This window comes from Engraulis encrasicolus, chromosome 21 (assembly GCF_034702125.1).
Source record: "Engraulis encrasicolus isolate BLACKSEA-1 chromosome 21, IST_EnEncr_1.0, whole genome shotgun sequence".
In the NCBI taxonomy this organism is placed as follows: Eukaryota; Metazoa; Chordata; class Actinopteri; order Clupeiformes; family Engraulidae; genus Engraulis; species Engraulis encrasicolus.
The window spans coordinates 36,585,042-36,604,381 of record NC_085877.1 but is presented as its reverse complement, the minus strand read 5'-3'; the positions used below and the strand labels follow the sequence as shown (position 1 = coordinate 36,604,381).

The following is a 19,340-nucleotide window of genomic DNA, read 5'->3' as shown; positions in this document are numbered from 1 at the left end:
TGCAGTGTACATGGGGTAACGACAAGCGATTTCGCCTCACGTTTGTGCAATCGCAGGGTCGTAAGAAAATCAAAACTGTTTGAAATCCTGGTCGTGGCTCGTGCGTAAATCGCACAGTTAAAGCAGTGCTACGACCCGACTTCACATGCACAAATGAATAGGGCCGTGCGATTTTGCTATTGAGCGCGACCTCATCTCCACCTCAGGTGCGCATGTTCCCTCCTCTGCAGACCGGGGAAACATGTCTGTCGCGTCGCGCAGTGGAAGCATTTGGCTCGCATCCGACTGTCGGCTCGTATAGTGTGAGGACGTGAGTCGTGAGATGTGAACTTTTAAACAGTGAAGTTCCATCGTGCAGTGTGAGCAGGAGCTTAATACCCACGAGCGAAAATATCGCACAGTGTATGCCCGGCTTAAGACTGACCCACATTGCAGTTTCATCAAAAAACCTGTCCGATTGTGCCTACGACGGTAATGTTTTTGTTGTTGTTGTTGTTTTTTTTATTCTTGCGAATAAGAGGATAGGAGACTAATTCTCTACAATAGCCAGTCATTACATAATGACTGGAATATAGGCCACCTCTTTCATTTTTTTACACACTTTTAAAGCCTTTTACAGACAACCTTTTCGAAATGTGCTAATCCGATAGGAGTTGACACACTCACTAGTCACTTTACAGTGTCGTCAATGTTGAAAGCCTCTCTGCCCACATTAGACAGCTCAGTGTCAGCCGGTCGGCAAGGCTAAATAATTACATAATCCCAAGCGATAGTTCAAATGAACAGAATCGCTCGATTTATTTTCAGTAAACCAATCAAAGCCGATGTCAGCAGCCTGTTAAATGAAACTAAATGGATTAAATGCCTCGGCTATCGATTCCCGATGCCACTTCACTCCCCGATTTGCTTTAAAAAAATATGGATTAATTCCCCCCTCCCCCATTACCAATCACAACATCGGTGGATGGTCCACAAACATACAGTACCATCTTGCCCCGGGTATTTATCTCTGGGCCAATGGTATGGCGTGAACATAAATAGCATGGGAGAGAGCACATATCGAAAGAGAGAGAGAGAGAGAGAGAGGGGGGCTTGGTCAATAACGTTCGTGGAAAAGAACGGTGAGTGCCCAGGTTTTTCCTAACATCCATCCATCCATACAGTGAGTGACATGGAGAAAGCATGGGGAGTGGTGACATATACAGTAGAACAGTGGAGTGTTGGCTGCTGCCTCAATCTAGGTCAATGGCCTACATGCTTTAAACTAGAGTAGAGTAGACTAGAGTAGACTAGAGTAACATTTACATTGAGTGCGTTTACATGCAGTTCAGTATCCCGAATATGATCGGGACACTAAGTATCCCGAATTAGCATTTGAGCATATAAAAACCTTTTCCCGACTTCAGTATCCAGAATAAGCCCTTATTTGGGATATTGAGAAATTGGGATATGCTAGGTGGAGTATTCTGTCAGAAGTCGGGATACTGACGTATGTTAACACCTTATCCCGAATACAGGGGCTTCCCATAGAACGATGTTGCTGGTAATATGATCATATCCAGGATATGCCTCATATTTGAGATACTGAACTGCATATAAACGCACTCAGTAGTGCTTACAACAGTTACATTTACAACTTAACATGTATGCAGGCATGATAGTAGTAGAAACTCCCCTGAGCCTGATTTCTTTTTTAAATAAGAAAAACCCTTGACTATATTTTATTCTTGCAGACAAAATCGGTCATGCCTGGAGTCAGGTACTGAGCCTGGAAAACTGTACATGGACTCCAACAGGGACATTTTCAACCCAAATAACTTTTCAAAAAGTAATATACTGTATGAACAATGATTGTGTACAGTGCATGCAACAAATGAATACCGTAGTAAGACTACCACAAATTGAATAGCATGATGAATATACAAAACATACGTCTATCTATGCTGCACACTGGTAAAACATACTACATGGATGGAAATAATGGTACAACAAATAAAAGTATTATTGACCATGCCAGCTCTTCTTATTTACCTTTTGTATGTCAATATACTGTATATGATCATGTATATTAATTATGAAACAATGTCTAAGTGTCTACACAGTACAAGAAACAATGTAATTCAACACTTAAAGGGTCAATTTAACATCGAGAGTGTATTTGGTTTCAGAGTACAGTTTTTACAGTGTACCATGACGCATACTGCATGCATGATGCAATGTGTTGATGCCAGTGCAATTATCAATTAAGGATGTTATTTCTTATTTACTTGTTGGAACACCAGCATAATCACGTACAATGATGGAATGCTGTAACAGTCTGAGTGCCTGCCTACCTATGACACATACCGTGATGTGATGTGTTGATGTGCAATGACAGAATAATGCAACAGTCAGAGTCAGGCCCACTGACACAGCTTTGTTGTCCCAGGCCCAGGCCGAGAGGGGGCCCATTACATTGTATGCATTAAGAGGTGGGGTCCTGTAAGATGATTGTGTCCTGGGGCCGGTAAAGGCTGTCTGTCAGCGCAGCGGCCAATGTCTGAGTTCCAACCATGACTCACACCACATGATGTAATGTGTTGAGGCCGGTAAACTTAAAGATGTTATTTCTTCTTAGTTACTGTACTTGTATGTACGGTGACATAGTATATTATCATATACAATGATCATCATATACAATGAGCCTTGAGTGCCAACCATGACTCATATGGAATGATGCAATGACTAGTGCCTACACAGTAAAAAAAAATATGCAGTGTCAATTTAACACTTAGAGTTGATCAATTGAGAGTGCATTAGCTTTCTTGGGGAAAAACGAAAAGGAAATTGACATTTTTGTACTGACCACTGCATTGCAAAATGTATTTTATATACTAGGTTTAAATAATATGTTCTCAAAAATGTTCCCAAGAATTCACACATAGATGAAAGGACATCTGAACAGTCATATCCAGATAATAAAATGCAAAAAAATTAAAATGGGTTAGGGCCATTTTGGATACGAAACTCTTCATTTGGTCCCCGAATATTCTGTATTTTTTATATTTTCGATAATAATCTATTTCTGTTATATTTTATATCATATTTTATATATATTTTTACTGTGTATACCATGACGCATACTGCATGCATGATTTAATGCACTGATGTAATGCTGGTAAACTTAGATTAGATATATGTATTTATTTATTTAGGGTTTTTTTTCTGTGTACCATGATGATGCATATTGCATGTATGATGTAATGCGCTGATGTGATGCTGGTAAACTCAGATTAGATATATATATTTTTTTATTTTTTTTATTTTTTTTTACTGTGTACCATGATGCATATTGCATGCATGATGTCATGCGCTGATGTGATGTGATGCTGCCGGTAATCTCAAGGACAGATGATGACTCACCTCCCTTGCCGGCGCCGCCTTTGCCTTTGCCTCCGATGTCGTTGTTGGGGTCCAGGGCGTCGCTCAGGTCCAGATCACCAGCCCCAGCCCCTGTGGGTTAGAATCACCCCAGCAGCCCCAGCCCAGAGAGTAGTGGTCAGTGGAGTGCAGTCAGTGGACCTGACCTCAGCCACACAGTAACAAAAAATGCAGCGTTAATTCAATCACACTGAGCCCAAGGGGTCCACGCAAAAAAAAAGACGAGAATAAAAGAAAGGAAATGATGATAAAATAAAGAGGAAAAGTCAGTGCTAATTCGACACTTGATGAAGACACACTTAAAGATTTAACATCTTCCAGGGTGTATTTGGTCCCAAAGTACCCTTTAAGTGTTGAATCAATACTGCATTTTTTTTGCATTTTAACACTGCATTTTTATGTGTAATGTGCAATCTCACGGAGAAGAGTGTAATAATGAAGGTATACAAAGCATACCACAAAAAATAATAGCGTAATTGACCCAGGTTTCAAATCATGGCTACCAGCTCAATGCCGAAAAATGGTCTATGAGAGCAAAATCCTAATTGCGTCATGACAACCATGGGGAGACATATTACAGAACTGTGAAGGTAAAAAAAAAAAATGTCTGCACCAAGGAGTTCTGTCACCTACATACAATAGTGAATTTGACAGAGTTCCTTATTCAAAAACCCTTTCTTAAAATCTCATCCAGATCTTCACTGCATTGAGTCAGGGGCCATGCTTTGAACAATGTCACTTTGCAGGTCTATGGCACAATAAAGATTGTGACATAGGTGAACAACTACAGTGCACACAAGGTGACATAGGTAAACAACTACACACAAGGTGACATAGGTGAACAACTACAGTGCACACAAGGTGACATAGGTAAACAACTACACACAAGGTGACATACAGTAGGTAAACAACTACAGACAGAATGAGTCATGGCTATGATAAACACTGCAAGAAGTCTGACATGAATGGTCTTTCTTCCTTTTGGTCAGGTGGAGGACGTGAGGTGAGGTCGTATATAAATCAGCTTTGTCCTCTTTTGTAGTCTCCGTCTGATTAAATTGTCAGGGTGGCGAGGCCAGTGCCAGCTACCACATCCGTTCAGCGAACTTGTCAATTTCACCACACAGCGATGCGGTCCTGTCCTATTTATAGAGAAAGAGGATGCTTGCTCTTTTTCATGGGTGCGCTAGATGTCTAGACAGACAGAGACATTTATATACCCATCTTGGGCAATTACGCTTCCCTACAGGTGGAAACTCAGAAGGCCGCGGGGAGCATTTAGTGGTCAGGCTCTCAAAAGGAGAGGAGGACAAAAAAAGAACACCGTAACAAATACGGTAATAACCGTAAACAAAATGCAGTGCTACTGTACGTAATTCAACACTTGGAGAGGCGATTTAACATCTTCTAAAGGGTATCTGCTCCCAGTGTACTCTGCACTTTCTACTTTCTACTAGACAGTTTCATCTGGAGCTGACCCACATAGTATACCACATAGTCTCTAGTCAGTGTTGCCAGATGTGTGTGGTTCTCAACAACTGCGAAAATGCGCTAAATTCCGCCCAATTTAAACAAATTGCAATGATTTCTATGGGCACAAAGCTGCTGGGGGAAAAAAAAGGCAAATGGCCCATTTTTCCCTTTTTTACCCGCAGACGGCCATCCCAAGTAGCCCAATTGGGCGGGTAACCGCTCAATCTGGCAACACTGTAGTAGAGCAAGGTCAGGGAATCCTGATTGTAGCCAGTAACCTCAGGGGTTCCATCGTGTAAAAAAAGGGAAAGAACATATCAGAGGTTCCTATTTTTTTTTTCTTAATGAGCCAACACTCCCACTTGATCTGAAGCTAATTACTTTCCCAGCTCTGATTCTCTGCTCTGTTGATCACACTGACTGAGCCCAATGAGTACAATCAAGGCTTTTTTTTAAAAGACAAGAAGAAAATAATTAAAGATAAAATAAAGGAAGAAAAAAAAATTGAGCTAATTCGACATTTAGAGAGTCGAGCTATCATCTTCTACAGTAGAAGCTAGATTGTATTTGGTACCAGAGTACACTTTCATTCTCAAACTAAGTGCTTTTTCTGTGTAATGGTTTCTCTTTTTTGTCCCTGATTCCAGAGCGTCCTTGCTCTGACTGATGTGTGTCAGGGGTCTAAACACACAGTAAACAATAGGGTGTTAATATTCCAGAATAAACGTATATACATAACTCCGGATGGAGTATTTATAACACTATGGGGAGTTGCTGTAACAGTGGAATTGCTTTAACAGTGGTGTAAAATTTTGCTGATGGTCAGCATAATTTCAACCAAAGAGAAGGGGGCGCACCTTGCATCAAATCAGACGCATTCGCCGTGTGCCTTCCTCAGCGTGCACACTGAGGGAGACACATGCCGAAACGCGCCTGTGCACAAAAATAAAGAAAACAGTTTGATGCAAGTTGCGCCCCCTTCTCTTTGATTTTAAGTATTTTATTTGGGCCAGCACCCTCAAAATTAATCCAGAAACCTGAGTGAAGCCGGCTACCTGCCATACAGCATAATTTCAACCCCACAGCAAGGCAGTTACCCTTGCTTCTTCTCCAGATGCCATCAAAATCAATATTTTTTTTCACACTCCAGTGTTGATACGTATCTACCAAATATTGAATAGAATTAACTTTGAAAATATTACCCTAACTTACACTGTTTTTCGGTGGGACTAAAAGTTGAAATCTGAAATGGAGCTTGTTTCAACTTTAAAAAAAAAAAAAAAAAAACTTTTTCTTAGGGTTTTAAGTAAACTTTCAACTATTTCAACTATTAAAATAACACTGGTGTTTTTTTACGGCACACACATAACAAGACGGGTCTGAGTTCCGGCTCTCAGCTCAGCAGAACACACTGAGCTCTTGTCTCCCTTCTAAGTATTGGTCAGGGCCTAACAGACAGAAAGAGGACTTTGGCAACGGCCTAAGGCAGTAGCACCAGAGCTCTTGAGCAATACCAAGTAGGCTAGTTCCTCATCTTTGGTCGCCCTCCAAGCTGAAAGCAAAGCTGTCACTCGAAGAGCGTTACGGACTACGGAGAGAGGCTCCCGTGGTTCCTCCAAACTCATATGTGGGTGAGGTGATACAGCAGGTTTAGGAGAGAATTCAGAGGTATCTTTGACCCTGTTCCACTCCGTTTAAGGCCTTTTAAAGCCCATTTAAACACTATGTGTTTATATGTGGAGTAGCAGAAACATTAATTGTAACGAAAATCTAGGTAATGTCTCAAAGATATGCTATCTCCGGTAGCTAAGTATCTTTGTGAGCTTTTGGGTCCTTTGGCACACACATCACAATACGTCTGTTAGGGGTGGTACGGTTCACAAATGTCACGGTTCGGTCCATATCACGGTTTCAAGGTCACGGTTTTCGGTTTTGTACGGTTCTGTTTTTGTTTTTTTGTTTTTTTAAATAAAATATATTATATAAAAATTTGAATGAAAATGTAAGCTTATCATGGGTATGTTGAATTTGACTTCATTTAACCCAACTGAAAGTGATTGGAAGTGAAAATGATTTTAACATGCTTCCATTTATTTCACAAAAAGGGAGAACTAAGTCCTAACTTTTAAGTTGACAAATATTCAAATATTACATGCTATAACACATTTGACGTGTAAAAATAAAACAGCTACACTCCTGTAGGTAATGGGACCATTAGGTCAGTGTAGTATGACTATTTTGGTTAATGACACACTGAGAACGAATTGGACTTTTATTTTGATACCGCTTTCTGCGAGTTTTCTGCGCTTATGAATCTTTGCTTCCTATCATGAAACTGCCGGCCGTGAGAAGCATAGAAGTAAAATCAGAAGTCAAATTCAATTTTAAGTGAACAAGTGATAGGGTTATGTTATGTTAAAATGTGAAAGTTAAGGTAACAAATAATTTTAAAAGATCGTTTTTTTAGAAGTGTATGCACAAGTTTCACAAAACTCCTGTGAAGCTGAGCCTTTTAAAACAGTCATTTTTTTTTGTTATAGTGTTAAACATCAATGTTAACTAGGCAACAGCACAAAGTCCCCTTCCGTCCATCAGAGTTTAACTAGCTACATATAATTAGGCCTACAGTTGATTGCAGTTAAGGACAGCACAGTGAATCTGATGGATATGTTCAATTAGGCCTATCTCGCATTTTGCCGTCCGGAATCCCCATTCAATGCCACGTGGATATAGCCTACACTAGGCTACTGTAACGTAAGTCATAGTCTACTTTGTTCTGCTAATCTGTCATTGTTTATAAATTCATGTGCATTTAATTTAAAATGGTCAGCATAAAGGCTGGGAACAGTCACTTGCGCTAACGTGGAGAGAGAGGGGGGAGAAGGTGACTCTGCTGACCGACCTGCACTTGCTTGTAGGCTGTAGCCTAGTCAGCTGGCGCATGCTGTTACATTATGTCTTTCAGTTGGCTGATAGAAATCACTCTTTCCACACTCAATATCCTACGTAGTCTTTGTGTTGTATGCTTGTAAAAGTAGTAGGATTTTAATAGCGTCGCCCACCGGTGGTCACTCTATTTTTTATTTTTTATTTGAAACCGTGGGTACCGTGCGGTTGCCCACTACCCCGTTCCGTGACATGCAAACCGTACGGTCTCGGTTTGCAACGCAAACCGTACCATGCCTAACGTCTGTGCTGCGCTGTGACCATGGACACAGACGCGCAAATGCAACTCAATTCGTCACAGTAGCTTCGGCAGGGAAGCCTGTAAAGAACATCTGCAGTGCAGATTTGGGAGAGGGGGAGGAGGGCAGGGGTGGTCGAACAGTAGAAAGGGAATGGATTAGAGAGGGGAAGTAGACAGGCGGGGGGGGGGGGGGGGGGGGGGGGGGGGGGGGGGGGGGTCAGTTGCCCCGGGCCCTGGGAGAGGGAGGGCCCACAATTGAGTTCTCAATACGTTGAATGTATTGGGCGAGTGGGAGCTTTCAGATGACGTGGCCTTGGGGCCCTGCCAAAGCTGTCACCGGGCCTGGGACTGGGCACCGGCGTGGGGTAGGGATGGGTTGGGAGAGGGGTGGGCGTTAGGAATCCCAATCTGTGCCAAGAGCTTCATTGACTAATGTGGCCGTTGGCAGCCGTGCCTGGTGGCCAATTTTCAGCATCGGGGGCCCGAATCAAAGCAGCCAGAGCGCTGCGTTGCTTGTTTGCTAACACAGGTCCTGGTTGCAGTTAACCGCCGTTGTTTTTTTTTGTATTGTGTTGTTGACTGTGGTCCAAACATCAATCAAAATTGAAGATGCTGCTGCACACTCTGCTCCATTCGCCGCAGACAATTTAATAAAACCATGGAAACAGAGCGTTCATTTTTATTGATGCTTGAACTACGCCAGTGGCCAGCACCTCAACAAAGACATTGGTGTACGAAACATTCCTTATTCTATGTACATGTTGACTGTGGTGACATAGTTGTGCAGTGACAAACAACTGGGGTAGGGAGGAGCGAGACACTGATGTGTGGTGTCTCGAATATCTGGGGAGTATTTCATGAATGTGGTTAAGTGATAAACCTGGCTAAGTTAACCTACCTATGAAATGGTAAACCTGATAAACAGATAGCCCACAGATGTCATTTAGTAAAGAAAATGAGGCCTCCAGGCTCTTCTACTATATGATTTACCACTACCTCAAGGTTAAATGATAAACCTGGCTAAGTTAACCTACATTAGATGCACAGTAAAAAAAGAACTGTTGTTTTTACGGAAAATTGCTGGCAGCAGTGGTTGCCAAAGTCTACCTTTAAACAAATAACGGTATATTTCCTTTTTACATTTTACGGTAAGATTATGGCAGCAGTGGTTGCCAAAGCCTACCGTTAAATAAATAACGGTATTTTTTTTTTTTTACATTTTACGGTAAAATTATGGCAGCAGTGGTTGCCAAAACAGATTGGACAGATTATATTCAGGTGAGTTCAATTATAGAGTTACAATCAGACAACTGATTGGACTGATTATACTCAGGTGAGTCCAATTATAGAGTTGCACTCACATACAACTGATTAGACTGATTCTACTCATGGGAGTCCAATAAACATCAACTTAATTAGATACCTAAATAAATGCCCAATTGCCAGATTGTCTAGTGCAGGCAGGTGGACCAGTCTAGTATCATCAATGAAGGGTATGCAAATCCATTCTTTATTTTAAAAAGGCCTGAATATAACCTTAAGGAAAATGAAGGCCAAAGCTAGCGAGGCAAGCAAGCTAACAAACAAGCTAGTTAGCAAGCCACCATGCAGCCACCCTTACAACGTGACCTGCTAGCCGGGCCGGCCAGGTGAGGGCAGGCCAGCAGCCGGCCAGCCAGCCAGCTGGCCAGCCGGCCTTACAGCCAGCCAGCCAGCCAGCTAGCTAGCAACCAGTGAGCAGTACAATGCAACAGTCCCTGTTTAAATACATGTTCAAGTGAACCATGTGACCCGAGTGATGAAGCATTTGGCAGGTGCAGGCAGTAAGTTAATCATTGCATGACAGCCCTTAGCACTCAGGTGAGGTCAGGAATTGATTGATAGATTGATTCGGATGGGGTAGAATGACAGTTTCAAATAGACTGGGCTACTTCTAAGAGCTCAAGGGATTACTGTCCCATGTAGACTAGATTATTATACTAGCCTATAGGTATATTTTACACATTAAATGAGGCTAAACTCTAGGCTGTTACCGGAGAAATAATAAGTTACAGTGAATTACTGCAAAATGTGCAAACTGTTGCCATTTGCAGTCCTTAACTGTTGCACAGTTTATTCAGTTGCCAGCTTCATTGTTGTCAAATCTACAACGTGGAGGCACCTGGAGCCAAGCAGACAATTCACAATTTGGTTCACTAACAGATGATTGAGTTTGGTTCACTTATAGGGGACTCAACAAAAATGGCTGCTCATGTTGCCAAAACATTTGAAAATTGGGGAGGCATGTTTTTCACAACTCTCAAGGGAGTTAACTCTCTAGCTCTCTTAGCTCAACAACTCGGATCCAGAGGAGTCAAATAACACTCTGTAGTGTTGCAACTTTTGATGTTTAGATTTTGGCTGAACACCAGTCTAACTCTGATCAATCGAACTCTGGCAAATTTGCTGTGTACATATGTGTACACCAGTGAAAAATAAAGTCATGTACCGTTTCTTGACTACTTCATCTTCACTTAACGGTATTTTCCAATATTTTCTTTTCAGTGAACAGTTCAGTATTTTCTACATATTGACACCAGTGAAAAATAAAGTTATGTACCATTTCTTGACTACTTCATCTCACTTAACGGTATTTTCCAATATCTTCGTTTACAGAGAACAGTCCAGTATTTTCTACATATGACACCTGTCAAAAATAAAGTTATGTAGCGCTTTTTGACTAAATAGTGGCTTGCCATATTTAGTACAGAGATAAACTGTTTTACATTTTACGGTCACTGACTGTTGCAATTTGACAGTTTTTTGCCGTAATTTCAACAGGCATTTTTTACAGTGTGGTAAACCTGATAAAAGATCCAGGCTCTTCTACTATATGATTTACCACTACCTCAAGGTTAAGTCAGAGAGAGTAGAGAGAGAGAGGTTCCATTGGCCCATTGTTTCCTGGTTCTATTATGCCCCCCCTTAGGCAGACCTAGGCAGACCTAAGGACTGTTCTATTCATTGTAGGAGCATTATGACACACCCCTTTAGGCAGACCGGAACCTGGTCGCGTTAGGTGCCCATAGAAACCTATTATGTTGGCATATCTCAAAGAATCTCTGGTTAAGTTAACCTGGTTTACCACTACGTAGGTCAGCTTCTTGGAATACTCCCCGCAATAACTGTCTGTGTGCTCACACCGCAAGAGACCACAGCCATCAAGAGCAAAAATAGCAGTCATAATCTATTGTTAATCTATTTGTATTACAGGAAACAATATTAGTATAAACATGTATTAACATTCGTGAAATTGAAAAGTGTGATTGGACTTTTTTGATGTTTCACACAATAACCACTTCAGTCAACGTCACTGCAACTGTCCGCTGGCTTGCTGCCAGTGTGAATGCACAGCACTAACCGCGTCTATTATCGACATGACACACAGATGCTGACGAACAACACAATGGGGAAAAAATGAAAGACAGATGACCATGAAGTGCCTTTCCATCAATATGATCATACATACAGTACCGTTATGCACAAACACTTACTGACATATTCACACTTATATACTACATCTCTGTGTTGTATTGTACGCTATGTATGCAGGCTAGAGTTCTCCCACGTTGGAGCTGAAGCCACAGAGACACTGATGGAGCACGTAGTTTGCATTGACAAGAACACAGATACTGTAACACACAAATGGCAACGTGGTAGGATAGGAAATCATGAGGGAAGTGGGGATGGGTCACCGCTCAACTGTGAAGAAGGTGCAGGATTCAGTTGAAGTTTCGGTTACACTTAACTTGGTGACTAAGGTGGTAATTTCGTGTTAATTTCATAGTTATCTCATAATTATTTCAGGGTAATAACTGTTTGTTTTTAGTAACAACAGCAAAATAACCATACAGTTTCCAGCGCATTGTGGTGACACCCTGATGACTCGCAGCACGGTGACACTTTGTTGACACACACACACACACACACACACACACACACACACACACACACACACACACACACACACACACACACACACACACACACACACACACACACACACACACACAATGCACTAGAAACTGTATGGTTATTTTGCTGTTGTTACTAAAAACAAACAGTTATTACCCTGAAATAACTATGAAATAACTATGAAATTAACACGAAATTAGCGATCCGTAAAGTAAAGTGTTACCGAAGTTTCTATACAAAAAGGAGACATGTCTCATTGTTGTACAGTGGTAGGATGGTGGATGGTTGGCGTCGGCGAAGATTTTTTTTTTAAAAAGACGTTAAGGCAACGTTGTTACCAACCGGGCTTGGCGCCGTGGGGCGGACCGGTGGGTCTGGTCACCTTGGGGGTGGTTTGGGGGAGCAGGCCGGGTCGCAACGTGGCCCCAAAGAAGTCGGAGCCGGTCTCCTCTGTTAGCGTTAGCGTGGAGTGAGCGAGCGAGGAGCGAGGGCACTAGTTGGTTAGTAAGGGGGTTATGCAGAACAAGGCAAGGAACGCCACAACATATACTGCCCAAGCTATACTTTCAACACAGACTATTCTGCAGCTACTGTACCTGCACATGTGCTGGATCTCAAATGGCACACTTGTGCACTTCAGGCACTACGTATGCTTCAGTGCGTATGGTGTATTGATTCTGGACTGAAACACAGTGTCAGAAGTGCAGAAGTGCGCCATTTGAGATCCAGCGATGCACAGCTATTACTCTCTTTCGATCTATTTCTCTCTCACACACACTCACTGTCTATTCATCATTTCTCTGTCTAGTCATCTGTCTGTCTGTCTGTCCCTCTTTTGCTGTATGTCTTTCTTTATCTTTATTCTGTCTGTCTCTCATTTCCTCTCTCTGTCTTTCCATTTGTCTGTCTAAGATAATAATAATAGATCAGTTTTATATAGCACTTTTCTGGGTATTCAAAGCCGCTCTATCTTTATCTCTCTTGTTTGATGTATCTCTTTTGTCTTTCTTTCTGTCTCATCCTCCCCCTCTCTCTCTCTCTCTCTCTCTCTCTCTCTCTCTCTCTCTCTCTCTCTCTCTCTCTCTCTCTCTCTCTCTCTCTCTCTCTCTCCCTCTCTCTCTGTCCCTCTCTCTCTCTGCACTACTAGAGTGCATAAATAAGGCGCTTAGCTTGTCATTGATTATCCAAGTTTAGCAAATGCACTGTACCTCATTAGCTGGGGAGATAGAGAGAGAGAGAGAGAGAGAGAGAGAGAGAGAGAGAGAGAGAGAGAGAGAGAGAGAGAGAGAGAGAGAGAGAGAGAGAGAGAGAGAGAGAGAGAGAGAGATATCTAAATTACTGCTAGCTAATGAGGCCTACAAATGCAAAGCATGTCTACTCTAATACCTTCAACATAGGACTCGAATATTACTAATCAGCACAATAATATGTTTTTGTCTTATAACTGTGAAGAATGTCTTAAATTCTGAACTGTGTCACACATGAAGCAATAAATAGTATGCATGGTGACATACATAACCAAAAAGAGGCCAAACCCGCAGTGATTTATCTTATTCCTATATGTAGCGCAACTACACTTTTTACATACAACTGTATGCCAATTAATGAATCATGTCATGTTCAATTACTAATCATGACTGAAGACGTTGCATGTCGTGCATAAACACAAACAATTTCACATAACATTTTGGCAGATTTAGTTCACAACAACATGTGGTTGTTAAACAGGGAAGGGCCTCAATGGCATACAACACATGGCGTAATAAATTCCGGAAATTTTGCACATCCCGGAAATCGGATTATAGGCTACAGCTTTTCCGTTAAGGTCTAGAAACATTATGCTTTGGGCGGGTTTTGTCAGAGAGGAGGAAATCCTTCTTTGCTGGGATCAATATCTCTTGGCGTGAGTGAGCAGCTCTATCTCAGCCCTGGAGCTGCGGCTTTGTCAGAAACATGATCTCATTTAGTCGACCATGCCAGCCACACCACATGGGTGAGTCATCATCTCGCTACCGCTGCTTCTACTGCTTCTACTTTCACAATGTCTGCTCACCTTTTCGTTAAGAACTCACTACTGCGCCTCAAGGGGCTTACAACAATGGCGAGGGCTCTCAGATGTCACCGCAGCTTTTGGAGTTGTCAAAAAGAAACCTGTTTCTTCTCCCCCTCCTTCTTCTTCTTCTTTTTTGTTAACGGGAACTACTGGTGATGTAATATTTACGGTGCCCCCCGCTAGTTGCTATCTCACTAGTACTCACTGAACAGGATGTACACATTTAGCAGTTTCAATTTGCCTCAACAAAGGAAATGTACAAAAAATAAAGACGTGTGCATCCCTGCGCGGAATAAACAAGTTAGTATGTTAGTGGTTAACACAAAGGAAAGGAAGGTCCCAACTATCACATTGCGAATCTGCTGAAACATAAGGCTTAGGTACTGTAAGTTTGAAGGATGGACAACAGAAAACTACCTGTATTAGGTACGCAGTGCGTTTTGCGGTGTTGAGAGAGTCGAATTTAACACTTCTGTAGTTGGTTCCACACTCTAATGTTGAAGTAACACTGCAAACAATGACTGAGTGAAGTAGAGTTGCCACCTCTGTCTGTTCACAAACCTGGACAATTTGACAACCCAATTGACCCCTTTTCTTGTAAACTTTTTTTTTTTCTACATGATGCTCAGTTTTTAGATCTTTTTGATTGTGATTTTTCTTATTTTGTCTATGTGTTCTAAGGTTGAAAGATTCCTTTCAAGTCCTCCTACCTGTCCAGTACTTTGGACAGCTACCTCTGTTGTATTGTAAAGTGCTTTATAAATGAAGTTGACTTGACTTGATCTGACTTAAACTATGGCACTTTTCATTCAATGTCTAGAGAAGATATATTTCCCCCCGTGACAGATCATTAGCCTTTTACTGCAGATGGGGTCTCCGGTGGGTCTATTATTCATTATTTGCTGAGAATACTCAACAACATCATAACAACATTGCTATGACATTACCGAGAGGCTAAAGTAACCGATTGAAACATTGAGCCATTACAATTTGGATGACAGTAAGGTTGTAACACAGGCTCTGTGCAAAGGGGTTAAAAACCGGGACTATCAGGTAAAACTGGGGACAGGTGGTAACACTACTGTGAATACTGTCTGTCCATCCCTGGGTCAACAACAACAACAACAACAACAATAACAACAACAACAACAGCATGCTCTCCGGGTGCCTACCGGGTTTGGGATTGGGCTTGATGGGTGCTTTGGTGGGGGCAGGAGGTGGGGGTGGTTTGACGGTGGGATCCTCTGAGTCGAAGGCATCACTGAGGTCCAGTCCTGTAAGGGTTAACAATGTACGTTTCTAGCTACAGTCCATTGTCTTATTCCCTCAATCACTGACTTCACCTACGTCATTTTCCTTTGCCTTTTGTTAAGTATTAGGGATATCATTAAAAACTGTTAACAACGGCTGCAGATGTTAGCTTATTTCGACAATGATCAGACAAGACACTGAAAAAAAACCTGTTATCAGTGTCATTAGCATGTAGCAGAGGCCACGTTCGTGACGGCACATTGCTGCTTTTGCCATGCAGCGCGCATGCACACTTTGCGATTTCAATGCATATGGAAAAGTGTGCATGCACGCTGCACAGCAAAAACAGCAATGAACGCACCATCACGACACGAACCACCATGAACGCAACCCTATGTTAAACATGGAGCAGACATGTTTTTTTCACACAAAGAGCATCATGGGAAATGTATGCGTCAGGGTTCCTTACCTGGGTCTCCACCAGCTCCCCCCGCAGGCGCACTGACGGGCTTAGTTGTGGCTGTAGAGGATCAAGAAAAGAAAGGAGATTCTCATTCATCCAGATGACATTAGTCAAATTACTTTACCTGCCTGCTGCTTATCCAGACCGTTCAAAGACAGAGAATGTGCGCACATCAGTCACACACACAGGTGGTGTTGGACCAACAACAGAAAATAACTGAAAGGAAATAATACATTTCCGGCAACACTGTTCTATGATCCCAAAAGTTTTAATGGCATGATGTCTCGGACGCTCAGTCCTTCCTGAACGTGCCAGAAAAGCAACTTTGCTCTTTGATGAAGGACTGATCGTCCAAAACGTTGTGCTAATCAAAACTGTTGGGAGAATAGAACAATGCTGCGGACCTTAATTATTTCCTGTCACTAGGGCCGGATTAACGCACAGTTTAAATATGGCTGAAACCTAGGGGCCCCCACCTGCCAGGGGGCCCCTGATTGGCCAAAAGTGGCAAAAAAAAAAATCAAAATTGTGACAATTGTGAAAATGTGACGTGTTGAGTATGTTGGTAGACATTTTATCATTAATTCCTACCTGGAAACTATGACACTACGTACATTTGTCGCTAAATTTGTGGTACCCAAGCGGTGGAACGGTCTCCCAGAGGCAGCAAGACTAAGCACATCTCTTGCAGCCTTCAAGAAACAACTAAAGACCTTCCTCTTTCGAGAGAATCTACTATACTAGAATAATGCTTGAACTGGCCTTGCCCCAGGGAAGACTCCTGACATGATGTTTAGTTTAGTTTAGTTTGTGTGTGTTTGTTTGTGTGTGTGTGTACTCGTTATTTACTCTTTTAAAAAAAATAAAAAATAACCCCTCTTTGCAACTGCACTTGTTGTTCTGAATATCTCCTGTGCACTTTGTATTTGCTTGTGATGTTGGCTTGATTATGTCCTCTTTCGAAAGTCGCTTTGGTTATAAAGCGTCTGTCAAATGCAATGTAATGTAATGTACTGTAATGCAAATTTACCATCTTAATCCCACCCTGCCTGCCACCTATCCACTTCGTGGCACACAGCAGTGAGTGCTAGGTTTCATTTGTGAATAGTAGGCTTCGTTCCAGATTTGTTACAGTATTACAGAGGGTGGTAGCTTTTACTCACAAGACACGTCATTCTAGTAGTTCTCTGTCGTGTGACAGTCATCTCAGTAAGGTTAATTGGCACAAGAATAGGCTCAGGCAGAACAGTTCATTATCGCACCAGGGTTGTTTCGTTTGTGAGAGTCATTCTGGCATTTCTCCTTAGGTGTGACAGTCATCTGGGTAGGGTTAATTGGCACAAGGATAGAGGCAGCCTGAGCACTAAGTAGCAGGCTGGCGACAAACCTACTGGGGATTATCTCACAGTATATTCTCAGGAGAGAGTTCTTGTTATTATCAGCAACAACAGCTCTCGTGGATAGTTGGCTGGCTGGCTGCCAGCTTCACTTCACTGGTAATCAGTTCTTTAAAAAAAATATTTTTTGGTATTTTTTTTAAGAATAATTTTTTTGTCTTTATTTGATAGGACAGTGTGAGAGGTGGACAGTAAGCGAATTGGGAGAGAGACGGGGAGGGGTCGGCAAAGGACCCGGGCCGGGAATCGAACCCGGGTCAGCCGGATGGCAGGCGAGTGCCCTACCGGTTGACCACGGCAGGGCCTTTTGGTCTTTGTTGACAGTGGAAGAGTGACATGAAACAAGTGTGGGGGGAGAGAGATGGGGAAGAAATCGGCGAAGAAAGGAGCCGGGCCCGGAATCGAACCCGCGTCGCCGCCGGCACAGCAGCCCAGTGACCCTGCTGTTTGAGCCAAGACAGGGCCGGCAATCAGTTCTTTCAAACAGGCTAGCCTCCAAAATAAGGGCGTAGTGCTGTAGCCTGGCTCTAACGCAGGCCCTTCGTGCTTCTTGCGTCTTTGTTAAACTTCGTGAGCTCGCACTTGGGTCTGGAAATCTTAGACAAGCCTGAAGGAATCAGATATTTCACGGCCTGGCCAATCAGAATCCAAGGCGGGGTATGTACAAGTCAGTGGTTGAAATAGTACCTGATTGAAAAAAAGCAATGTGAATTCTCCAATCAGGTTCGAGCTGTTTTGAACACACACACACCTTTCCAGAGCTAAGCGATTGACCAGATGGTTGGTAACAACCATCGGATGAGAACCAGGTTAGCTGTGCTGTGCTGCGCTGCGCTGCGCTGTGCTGTGCTGTGCTGTGCTGTGCTGTGCTGTGCTGTGCTGTGCTGTGCTGTGCTGTGCTGCGCTGCGCTGCGCTGTGCTGTGCTGTGCTGTGTTGTGACATAGGGTGCTGCTAATGCACCCACACCATATGGCAGTGGTCTCCAATTATTTTTCTCCAAGGGCCAAATTGTGTAGCGCAAGTGAGGCCAAACCAACACCCCAACCCAATGAGAAACAAGTTAGATACAGATTTTCGCTTTTCCTTTTTCCCTTCTTGATAATGTCTGTTATGCGACTGTTAGTATGAGATCTAACTCTCTGTGAATGCTTTGGAGGGATATGACCCAATGAAGTGTTAGTGATAGAAAATCACACATATTTATTTTTTCATTTGTTCTGACCTCATGGTGGGCCAAATGTTTGCCATGCCCGGGCCAGATTTGGGCCGCTGGCCTTTGTTTGGAGACCAAGGCCATTTGGGCTATTTGGTGTGATGAAGTGGGTATTAGCTCCAAAAATATAAACTTTATATTAACTTTAACTTTATTATATAAACGTTTGTAAAAATGAAATAAAATGAGTATTTCTGGAGCTTGTACCTAGTGCACGGACCACTTCACTACACTGTTTACCACTTTTCGTCTGGCACCTGGATAACTGCTTTGTGGATATGCGCACCCCAACTTCCAAACACATATGAGCTATTTGCCCATGAGGACCCAGGTTCGAGCCCAGCCTGGGTCATTTCCCGACTCTACCCTGTATCGCTCTCCAACCCGTTTCCTGTCTCCTCTCAAACTCTTGTTGTTCTTTTTTTTGTGGTCTTTTTCAACTTTTTATTGATGACAGGAGGAGGGTATGAGATGTGGACTGGAAGTGAACGGGGAGAGAGACGAGAAGGGGTTGGCAAATGACCCGGGCCGGGAATCAAACCCGGGTCAGCTGCATGGCAGACGAGTGCCGTCCCCTTAGGCCACGGCAGAGCCTCAGGCTCATGCTACAACCCCAGGCCGTCACACTCAAAATGACCCATCCAATAAATCCCACCCCCTCCCAAAAAAACCCCATTCATAACAACCTTTCTACCATTACACCCTGTGGCACGCTTGGCAATAGACTCTGAGGAGCCACGACAGCCAAAAAAAAGTGAGAGGGTCGAGAGGGGTCCCACACTGAAACATGTATCCAATAATCCAACAGCCAATAATCAAGATAAGTGCTTTCAGGAAAAGTACATTTACTGTATGTCAATCTTTTTTTTTTCAATCCTGCCCCTTTTCTGCCCCTTTTTAAAAGCGTTTGTATCATTGGACAGATGCA

The 19,340-nt window shown here is 42.7% G+C and overlaps 1 protein-coding gene across 2 annotated transcripts in view; it reads right to left on the bottom strand.

The window, feature by feature from the left end:
• Positions 1 to 19,340, bottom strand: part of cd99l2 (CD99 molecule-like 2) — a 42,361-nt gene that overhangs the window by 10,478 nt on the left and 12,543 nt on the right. For both annotated transcript variants that reach the window (XM_063186669.1, XM_063186670.1), the window contains exons 3-5: positions 15,808 to 15,858; positions 15,260 to 15,361; positions 3,403 to 3,492 (exon numbers count right to left, since the gene is read on the bottom strand). In XM_063186669.1, coding sequence (XP_063042739.1) covers positions 3,403 to 3,492; positions 15,260 to 15,361; positions 15,808 to 15,858 — 243 coding nt within the window. The remainder of the gene's footprint in view (positions 1 to 3,402; positions 3,493 to 15,259; positions 15,362 to 15,807; positions 15,859 to 19,340) is intronic.